This window comes from Arachis hypogaea, chromosome 6 (genome assembly GCF_003086295.3).
Source record: "Arachis hypogaea cultivar Tifrunner chromosome 6, arahy.Tifrunner.gnm2.J5K5, whole genome shotgun sequence".
Taxonomy (NCBI): Eukaryota; Viridiplantae; Streptophyta; class Magnoliopsida; order Fabales; family Fabaceae; genus Arachis; species Arachis hypogaea.
The window spans coordinates 80,715,860-80,727,072 of NC_092041.1; the positions used below are offsets into that span (position 1 = coordinate 80,715,860).

Here is an 11,213-nt window from a genome sequence, read left to right on the forward strand (position 1 = left end):
TCTGTTAGGGGGATAAGATATAAAACCCATAAGATTAGTAAATAATTATCCAATAAAATAATTATTAATTCAAGAAATTAAAAAATAAAATTTTAGAGTTTAATGTGATAGAATTAATTAAAATACGAATTTTGACACCAATTTTAAAAAAATTGGCCCAAAATTGGGCCAAACTGATCGAATCGGACGAACCGGGCCTGCATTGGGCCCAAGACCCAATCCAAACCATTAATATAAATGAGCTTCAGCTCATCTTCTTCTTTCTTCATTGGAAGAATGCTGAAGACAGTCAAGGAAGGGGAGAGAATTAGAAACAAACCCTAACCTCCATTCAAATCCTTGTAACTTTCAATCCGGAGGTCCGATTGACAAGCCGTTTGCGGCCATGCGTTCGTCTTGAAGTCTTCTTCAATTCTATCAAAATAAAGTGGTAAGTATCTCTCTAATTCACGCCCAGTTATCTGTGTCCCCTTTCTCCACGAAATTGGTTTGAGTTTTGAGTGATTTTGATGATTTTGGTGGTTTAGGTGCAATCTAACATTGGATAATTGTTGGGTTATACTCCAATCATCAATGGGTAAGGTAAAAAAATTCTAAACTCTTGTGGTTTGTCCAATTTTGTATACCCTAGTGCTAATTTAGTGAATTATATGAATTAGATTGATATTATGTTAAATTGGACTTTGAATTGGTGAATTGGAACTCTTGGAACAAACCTTTGGTGGCTAGAATCATTGGAGTTAATTGGAAGTCTTGAAACTTGGATTTTGCTGTTTTTGAGCTTAGAGAGGAACCGGCGAAGGTATGGTTTTGGTTTCTCGTATTTAATATATAATGTCTTGTGAAAACTTAGGCTCCTAGATATAAAACTTTTCAACTATATATATTATTTTTAGAGGTCATAATACCTCACCACCTCTATTTTATGACTTAAGCATAAGACTCTGCATGGTAGGATGTTACATTATGGTATCAAAGTAGTTCATTTCTGTAGAGCTTGGAGAATGGACTGACTATGCTTCTGAGTATACTCTGAGTCGCGTTTATGTGCTATTTAGGATATCTGGTTGATATACATAGCATAAAGTTTGGGAGCATGCATTTGGGGCTCTAAGGCACTAAACTTGAGATATTGAGACTGATCACCTTAATATCAATTGTTTGGTATGAACAAGGACCAAATGGCGTCTTACGGATCCGGGCAAGGTACTCGGGGAGGAAATCCTGTGGTTGAGCTGGTGAAAGGACATCGGGATGGAAACTCTGGTGCTAGTACAAGTAACGTAGGTCGATACTATAGGTCTATGACCCTTACTGACTTTCTTAAGAGTGGTCCACCGAAGTTTAATAGAAACGTTAATACTTTGGAGGTTGATTTGTTGTTTCAAGACATAGAGTGGTTTTTGTATACCCAGCATGTTCCTGAAGTACAATTGATGAGCGGATAATTTATACGCTTTTTGGCATTGTTTTTAGGTAGTTTTTAGTAAGTTCAAGCTACTTTTAGGGATGTTTTCATTAGTTTTTTTGTTAAATTCACATTTTTGGACTTTACTATGAGTTTGTGTATTTTTCTGTAATTTCAGGTAATTTCTGGCTGAAATTGAGGGACTTGAGCAAAACTCTGAAAAAGGCTGACAAAAGGACTGCTGATGCTGTTGGAATCTGACCTCCCTGCACTCAAAATGGATTTTCTAGAGCTACAGAACTTCAAATGGCGCACTCTCAACGGCGTTGGAAAGTAGACATCCAGAGCTTTCCAGCAATATATAATAGTCCATACTTTATTTGGGAATTGACGACGTAAAGTGGCGCTCAACGCCAAGTACATGCTGCTGTCTGGAGTCAAACGCCAGAAACACGTCACGACCCGGAGTTGAACGCCAAAAACAAGCTATAACTCGGCGTTCATCTCCAAAAGAAGCCTCAGCTCGTGGATAGATCAAGCTCAGCCCAAACACACACCAAGTAGGCCCCGAAAGTGGATTTATGCATCAATTACTTACTCCTGTAAACCCTAGTAGCTAGTTTATTATAAATAGAACTTTTTTACTAGTGTATTAGACATCTTGGGATGATTAGTTCTCAGATCATGGGGGCTGGCCTCTCGGCCATGCCTGAACCTTTCACTTATGTATTTTCAATGGCGGAGTTTCTACACACCATAGATTAAGGGTGTGGAGCTCTGCTGTACCTCAAGTTTCAATGCAAGTACTACTATTTTCTATTTAATTCTCCTTATTCTAATTCCAAGATATACGTTGCACTTCAACTTGATGAATGTGATGATCCATGACACTCATCATCATTCTCACCTATGAACGTGCGTGACTGACAACCACTTCCGTTCTACCTTAGGCCGGGCGCATATCTCTTAGATTCCCCAACAGAATCTTCGTGGTATAAGCTAGATAGATGGCAGCATTCATGGGAATCCGGAAAGTCTAACCTTGTCTGTGGTATTCCGAGTAGGATTCCGGGAATCCGGAAAGTCTAACCTTGTCTGTGGTATTCCGAGTAGGATTCTGGGATTGAATGACTGTGACGAGCTTCAAACTCCTGAAGGCTGGGCGTTAGTGACAGACGCAAAAGAATCAAGGGATTCTATTCCAACCTGATTGAGAACCGACAGATGATTAGCCGTGCTGTGACAGAGCATAGGACCATTTTCACTGAGAGGATGGGATGTATCCATTGACAACGGTGATGCCCTACATACAGCTTGCCATGGAAAGGAGTAAGAAGGATTGGATGAATGTAATAAGAAAGTAGAGATTTAAGAGGAGCATAGCACCTCCATACGCCTATCTGAAATTCCCACTATTGACTTACATAAGTATTTCTATCCTATTTTATTTTCTGTTTATTATTTATTTTTGAACTTATCATAAACCATTTAATCTGTCTGACTGAGATTTACAAGGTAACCATAGCTTGCTTCATACCAACAATCTCTGTGGGATCGACCCTTACTCACGTAAGGTATTACTTGGATGACCCAGTACACTTGCTGGTTAAGTTGAACGGAGTTGTGTCCACACATAGCAAAGAGCCATTAAATAAATATCATGCAAATACAAATAGAATGAATCACAATTTCGTCCACCAACAATCAGTGGAGACAATGACTTATATGTTGGATGGAGGTGCTCAGAATTGGTGGTAGGAGCTATGTTATACCTTGCAGGTGGAGTTAACAGATATCCGTTAGAACAGATTTAAGCTAGAATTTTACGGGAAATATTTCTTACATACAATTCGCATTGCAAAAGAGTTGGAGCTAACATAGCTGAAGCAGAAGGACATGTCGGTTGCTGAGTATACCCAAAAATTCAATAACTTGTGACATTTCTCAAAAGCTTGTCAAGGAATTCCAGTCGATTATGAAGAGTGGTGTGTGCTCAGTATGAAAGACGACTTAAAAGAGACATCTTCGACTATGTATATCCACAAAGGCTAACGAGTTTCACTGAATTGGTTAAGAAGAGCCAGTTCACAGAAGATTGCTCCATGAAGTGGGTGCTGCTACAGGAAGGCTGTGGTAAGACTGCTCCAGATGAGCTGCATAGGGCCAGACTAGGGATGTGTTTTTGATGTGGGCCACCAGGACACATGTCTAGGGATTGTCCACGAGGAAGAGCCATAGGTTCGGGTTGGTCGCGACAGGATCGATGTAAGTGTGATACCAGATACGTAGAACGATTTTATTCTGTTTGGAGCTGGGACCCTATTTTCGTTTATGTTACATAGCAGAGTTGAGAAGTTTAGGACTCGAAAGATTGGATGTATTATTGAACTTGGATACGAATCAGGAGTTGAGTCCAAGGGGAGTATTTCCAACTGTTTTCTTTAGTAACTGCAATTTTCGAAGTCAAAAATTTATGTTAGGGGGATAAAATATAAAACCATAAGATTAGTAAATAATTAGCCAATAAAATAATTATTAATCCAAGAAATTAGAAAATAAAATTTTAGAGTTTAATATGATAGAATTAATTAAAATAAGAATTTTGACACCAATTTTAAAAAAATTAGCCCAAGATTGGGCCGAACTGGTCGAATCGGACAAATCGGGCCTGTATTGGGCCCAAGGCCCAATCCAAACCATTAATATAAATGAGCTTCAGCTCATCTTTTTCTTTCTTCATGGGAAGAATGCTGAAGACAGTCAAGGAAGGGGAGAGAAATAGAAACAAACCCTAACCTCCATTCAAATCCTTGTAACTTTCAATCCGGAGGTCCGATTGACAAGCCGTTTGCGACCACGCGTTCGTCTTGGAGTCTTCTTCAATTCTATCCAAATAAAGTGGTAAGTATTTCTATAATTCGTGCCCAGTTCTCTGTGTCTGCTTTCTTCACGAAATTGGTTTGAGTTTTGAGTGATTTTGATGATTTTGGTGGTTTAGGTGCAATCTAACATTGGATAATTGTTGGATTATACTCCAATCATCAATGAGTAAGGTAAAGAAACTCTAAACTCTTGTGGTTTGTCCAATTTGGTATATCCTAGTGCTAATTTAGTGAATTATATTAATTAGGTTGAAATTATGTTAAATTGGAGTTTGAATTGCTAAATTGGAGCTCCTGGAACAAACCCTTGGTGGCTGGAATCATTGGGGTTAATTGAGAATCTTGAAGCTAGAATTTTGGTGTTTTTGAGCTTAGGGAAGAACCGGCTAAGGTATGATTTTGGTTTCTCGTATTTAATATATAATGTCTTGTAAAAACTAACTTAGGCTCTTAGATATAAAACTTTTTCAATTATATATATTATTTTTAAAGGTCGTAATAGCTCACCACCTCTATTTTATGACTTAAGTATAAGACTCTGTGTAGTAAGGTGTTACAGTTGCTCCTGATATGTGTGTGTCACTCTTTACGTTCTTGCTCTATTGTTCCAATACGTATCTCGGTGACACTTTGTTTACTCCTTCAAAGCTGAACACACTTAGAGCGTGACGACACAATATCACTCTTGACTCGAATAATAAGTACTAGCATTTCACTTTGGCTGCGACTGTGTCGTACGTAACCACAAACTTGTTGAATGTTGAGTTGGAAACTTGTTCTATAACTTCGTATACCGTATAGCTTAGAGCAGAGTGCTTTGATCTTGTGATACAATTCACCTTTCCTCTGAATTATGCTTGGACTTCCCTAAACTTCTCGTGAGTGTACACGTGTTGAAACTGAGCTTCTATTGAGAATTTTATTGCACACGGTCTGACATTATAAAAATCTGTAGCATTTGATTCTCTCTCTCGTTGCTCCCTGCTTCCTAGGCAATTATCATATTGTTTGACGAATTGGATGAGTGAGCTGTTCCATGTAATGAACTTGTTAAAATAGTATGTATGCGCTCGCTTCTTTGTATGCTTCTCATCTTGGCCCAGAAGTGGTGATCGAAATAAATTAAAATTCATAAATGACGATCTTTGAAAAGCTCTACAAAAACACCTAAATCAGAACTAGCATACACCGAAAAATATGCAATGTACACCTCTGCTGTAGATTTAAAAAACAACATTACCTGAAAGCCACATGTTGTTTCCAAGATGGTACTTCATCAGAAAATCATTCCAATTCCTATCGAATGATTCTTTCGTAAGAGAGTTCCAAACAACATGGCTCATCTCTTGTTCGATTTCTTAGTGTCTCTTGTAGCCCATTTAATTTGCTTGGAGTCTTCTTCATAATGTACCAAATACGCCACTAGAGAATTGATGTGGGCATACAAGCCTTGATAGCCCTTTGCATCAATGCGCATTGATCGGTAAGAATGCCTTTTGGAGCATTTTCTCCCATGCAACGAACCCAACATTCAAATAACCATTTGAATGATTAAGTATCCTTATTTTTCATCAAAACACATTCGATAAGTGTTGATTGACCGTGGTGATTCACTCCGACAAAAGAACCAAAAACTAGATTATACCTAAATACGATGAAACAGAAAAAAAATTGTTAAATCTGCCGAAATAATATCTCTCTATGCCCAAAAACATGCAATGTACACCTCTACTGCAGCTTTAGAAAACAACATTATCTGAATAGCATGAACCAGAACTAAATATTACTTGTTTGTATTGTAGGTGATATCGAATGAAATAACATCTCCGAAGTACTCACAGGCAGCCTTGCTCCTTGCGTCTGCCCAAAAGGCAATCTTAATCTAGTGATCGACCTTGAGTTTGAGCTTGAAAAACAAATTCCGATTCTTCTCTTTCTTTCTTAATAAGTATTTCTCGAATTTTTTTGCATTCTCTAGTTTCGAAACATTCCACACTTCTCACGTGATATAATTTCTCATATCTTTTTCGATAAAATTTAACTCACGGTGACCCTCGGCTGCTACGACAAATGATTGGTATATTTTACTTGGTCTGATTCTGGCTTTCTCATTATTCTCTATTATATGACGCACAGACATGCTTAGTTCCCTGTGTTGTTTAAGCATCTTTGCTTGATTTGCACAACAGGAATGTGCATGATGCAACACGACCTTCGAAATGATCCAAATACCAATGTCCTTCAATATGTGTATATAAATTCTTGCAGGACAATTTAAATCAACTGAGGCGTTTGTCTTCTCGGTCAAAGATATTTTCAATTTTCATTTAGGCTCTATGCTACATGTAATCAATTGGTTCTTCATTTCATTTTTCTTCTTATTTGTGCTCTGAACTCTTGTTGAAAAACTTACAACTTTCGAATAATCTTTATAGAATTTCGCAGCATCTTCAAGTGTGTTAAAAGTTATCCTAATCTTTGGAACAAACTACTCATCAACATCGTACAGAAACTGCAAAATATACCCAAAATAGTCCTCAATACACCATATTAAAGCTAGGATAAACCATAGAATGCAACAACAACTATAAAATCAACATCAAACAAAAACTAAAATAATTCAACTATAAAATCTTAAGCTATAAACAAACTACATTGTCTAGATTTAAACCACACGTCACTACTTGATTCGATACAAAAAATATTACAATTCACCCTCGTTCAATTAAAAAATTCAGAACCTGTAAATACACTGAAAAGCTCCCCTATTACACCAAAACATATGTCTAATTTACCCAAAAAATTGATATAAAATGGACAGCAATGGACAGATTCATCAGAACAACTACATTACATTCAATTTAAATAATCAACAATGAACAGTAATTTTCACAAGCAAAGTTCACAACATTATTCACCTAGATAATCATAAACTACTAACGAAAATATTAACTGGAATTCAACTGCACCTCAGATACTTCGTTGGATTCAAAACAATGATCCATTTCGATCTGGTTCAGTTGACAATCTGAACTTGAATCATTCATTATCTTCAAAACGATTTCAGAGCTTGATTTCAAAAATGAACGTAGAAAACAAAGTAAATCGGAAAAAAACGAAGAAAGAGAATATAAGGAGAAACGCATGAAAACAACGAAAGAGAACGCAAAGAGAACGCACGAAAACGAAGGAAGAAAAACGCAGACAAAATTCAAAAAAAAAACGAAATCCTTTCGAAAAAGAAAAATATATATTTGTGCGTTGATTGAAAAATCTATGAAATTAAGAGGCGTGTGGAATATACTTGTTTAAGTCGTACGTGTGAGGGTGATTTAGGATAAAATAACTTGTATGATAAAATGATTTGTATGTAGAGAATAATTATTATTCCATGTACCTAATTCCAATTAAATTGAAAACAATGAGGTGACATTTGTTTATCCCATTAATTATTATGTGAATCCCTACACTTCCTATAGTCCTATATCATTAGCAAATCTAAGTAGTTTGATATTTAATGATTTGGGAGCAAAATCTATTTCTTTTGTGAGTATTAATTTTTGAAAGTACATCAAAGGTTCTCTCAATTGAATAAAATAACATTAAATTTAAAAATAAAATGACTGAAATTAAAATAAATAACATTAAATTTAAATAAAATAGTAAACTATCTTTAATGAGATTGAAGGACTTTTGAAATCAAATACAAATGCTAAATCTATCTTAAAAGAAGATTGAAAAAATAAAATTACTTAAAAGATAAATTTACAAGAAAAGTAAATATGACAAGAATTTAAAAAAAAATTTAAAAGACATAGAAAAAATCCTATAAAAAAAATTCTGAACAGATTCAAAAATTTGCTGTGAATGTGAATCTGCAAAAGTATTTTTTAATATGAGATTCTAACTTTCTTTTTTCGAACATTCACCTATTTATAAAAGTCTTTCACAAATCAAATTCAAATATAACTCCTACATGCATTAATCTTTGAATAACTATTTCTACTCTTTTGCACAATACGAATAACTACCATCAATTAACTTCATTTATCAATTTTTTATTTTTTCGATTATTTCATTTTTCTTCTATGAATCCTTATCAATCAAAATTCACCTCCTTATCGATATGACATTTTCGATGAGTCCCATAAAACAACTTTCTACTTCAAGCACAGAACTTATTTATTTTCCCCCAACACCTAGCTACGACCATTTTACATGTTCGGGACAGGATTCCTTCCCTCTACATGTGCTTGACTAAAATATCTATGTTTAGCGTTAAGTAATGAATTATTTCCTCAGGCAGTTGACATCACGCACTCCCTTGGCCTCACTCGCACTGGCAACCCACCTTTGATCCTCAAAGTCAATGACATATGTTGCTCCGGACACGTGTCCTTATCCACAGCGTCGATCTCAAACCTCTCCATGGCAGCTGCCACAATAGACTTCATTTGAATATAAGCCATCTCCTTTCCCAAACACATCCTCGCTCCGGCATGAAAAACCGGATACCTAAACGGGCTTTCGGTTCGAAAAACCCCACCCTCCTCATCAAACCACCTTTCCGGTTTAAATTCTACGCAATCACTCCCCCAAATACTCTCCATCCTCCCCATCGCGTAAGTATGATAAGTCACAAACCAATTCTTCTTAATCCCTGTACCATCCGGCAAAACGTCGTCGTTCAAGCACGCCATCGTGTCGACATGAACGGGAGGGTACAACCTCATTGATTCCGTAATCGCGGCGTGTAAGTACTTTAACTCCTTCAACTCTTCGTACCCAAAAGATGCCTCCCCGTAATCACGCTTTTCGCACGACGCACGAACGGTTTCGATTTCTTTGATTATCTTATCCTTGACGTCAGGCCTTGAAGAGAGAATCCAAAAGAACCAACTCAGCGCAGATGACGTTGTATCGCGCCCCGCCAAAATGAAGCTTATAACAATATCGCGTAGAAACTCAGGGGAGTTCTCCTCTTTGGCCATGAACCGCGATAAAAGGTCCATGTCATCGTTGTGGGGGTCCTTTGCTTCCATTCTGGACCGTATGATATTATCAGCGAACGCGTGTACGGTGCAGATTGATTCCCTAAGCTTCCTTTCACTTCCAACGTTGAGAAACTTCTTGAGCTCCCATACCCACCCAAATACGCTCATAAACCTCCCGGAGCTGAGTGTGGCGGCGTCCTCGAACGCGCGCATGAATTCAGCGCCGACCGCGGCATCGCCAGAGCCTCCGTCTAGGCAGGCCGGGTCGACGTTGAAGGCTAGCTTGCAAATGTTGTCAAACGCGAATCGCTCAAGAACGTCCTGCAAGTCGAGGACGGATTCAGATTTGGAAGCTCTTTGGAGCAACGGAATGAGCCTCGTTTGGATCTCGACGGTGACGTTTTGGATGGCGAAGTTTCGAAGCGATTTGGTGTTGAACTCGTAGCTTGCAGTTTTGCGTTGAAGTTTCCAGAGATCGCCGTCGGAGTTGAAGATTCCTTGACCGAGGAAGTCTCGGAGGAGGTAGTTGAAGCGTTCACCCTTAGGGTAGTTATGGAAATTGGTCTTGAGGATGTGCTCGACGTTGTCTGGGTTGGCTGTGATGATACCGTGGACCTTACCGGGGCGGCGGAAGACGGCGGAGTGGGTGGGGCAGTTGCGGAGGACGTCTGTGGTCCAGTCGAGGAAGCGATGGCGGTTGAGGAGGAAGTCAGGAAGTGAGCCCACGAGAGGGTAGGCTTTGAAGCCCGGGGGTCTAGTTTTGGGATTTCGGTTGTGGAGGTAGAGAAAGGTGAGAAAGGAGAGGAAGAGAAGAAGGGTTTGGGTTGAGAAAAGTTCCATGGATTTGAATATCTAAAGAGAATGAATTGAAGAAGTAATGATAAGGCTTGTGGGGTGTGTATATCAGTGTTTGTAGTTTTTTGTTCTGGCACGATCAATATTAGTGGCTTTATAGGTGGACACAGGCAATGCTGCACAAGTGGATAATATAAGTGCACGCTAACACGCATGGGGCTCAAATTTTTTAATATGGAAGGCTTGTGTGTTCTGCGGTGGTATGGTTTCATGGGGTAGAAGACAAATATTTGGGACAACTTTTGTTAGTATGAGATAGAAAAGCACGGACTATATGTGAATTTTTTTATTTTAAAATTTTGCATAACAAATCGCATAGTAGTTAAAATTTGAATTTCTGAAGATGAAAATTAGACTCTTCTTGTTGCTTGTAATTGCTTTTTCTTTTTTATGAAAGAGGACTCAGACCGTCTGTTTAATGAAAGAGAACTCGTAGGATTCGAATTCTGTTCCACTGACACCGCAATGTTGTAAAGCATTTTTTTTTATAACCGAATCCAATATCAATTTTGTTTTCATATTTAAATTAAAAAGCACACACGTGGCATGTGTGTACGTTGTGATGAAATAAAAATATACATGCATACAAAAATTGATAATTAAAAAATTAAGTAATAATATAAAATAAATATTAAAATATAAAATTTATATTAAAAATAAATTAAATTATATAATAATTAATTTTGATAAAGAATTTTGATATAAAAATAATATTTTTAATAAAAATTAAAAAAAAGTAAGTTTAATTTCGATATTCATATAGATATTATTATATTATTATTGTATTTATTATCTTGTGTGTTTTCGATGAACCAAGTCTACCGCATGATTTCTATTGGTTGTGTTGACTAAAACAAGGAGGTACTACAGGGATTCATGAATTGTCGTTGGATTGTTGATGAAGTATTAAAATAAACTCTACTAGAAAATAATTAGAGGGGTAGTCAACTAAAGTCAATTAAGTACAAATTCAGTCCAACATAAAAAAAATAGTCAATGTTATAGTATTTAAAAAGTGGTATTTATTTACTAAAAAAGGTTTAAAATTATTATTTAATTTAAAAAATATAAAAA

At 37.0% G+C, this 11,213-nt stretch overlaps 1 protein-coding gene across 1 annotated transcript; it reads right to left on the reverse strand.

The window, feature by feature from the left end:
- Positions 1-8,314: 8,314 nt before the first annotated feature.
- Positions 8,315-10,597, reverse strand: LOC112696769 (cytochrome P450 CYP94D108). Its single transcript, XM_025749633.3, has one exon. It carries the CDS (start codon positions 10,122-10,124, stop codon positions 8,589-8,591), a length of 1,536 nt encoding a protein of 511 aa, XP_025605418.1. The 5' UTR covers positions 10,125-10,597; the 3' UTR covers positions 8,315-8,588.
- Between the last annotated feature and the right edge of the window lie 616 nt (positions 10,598-11,213).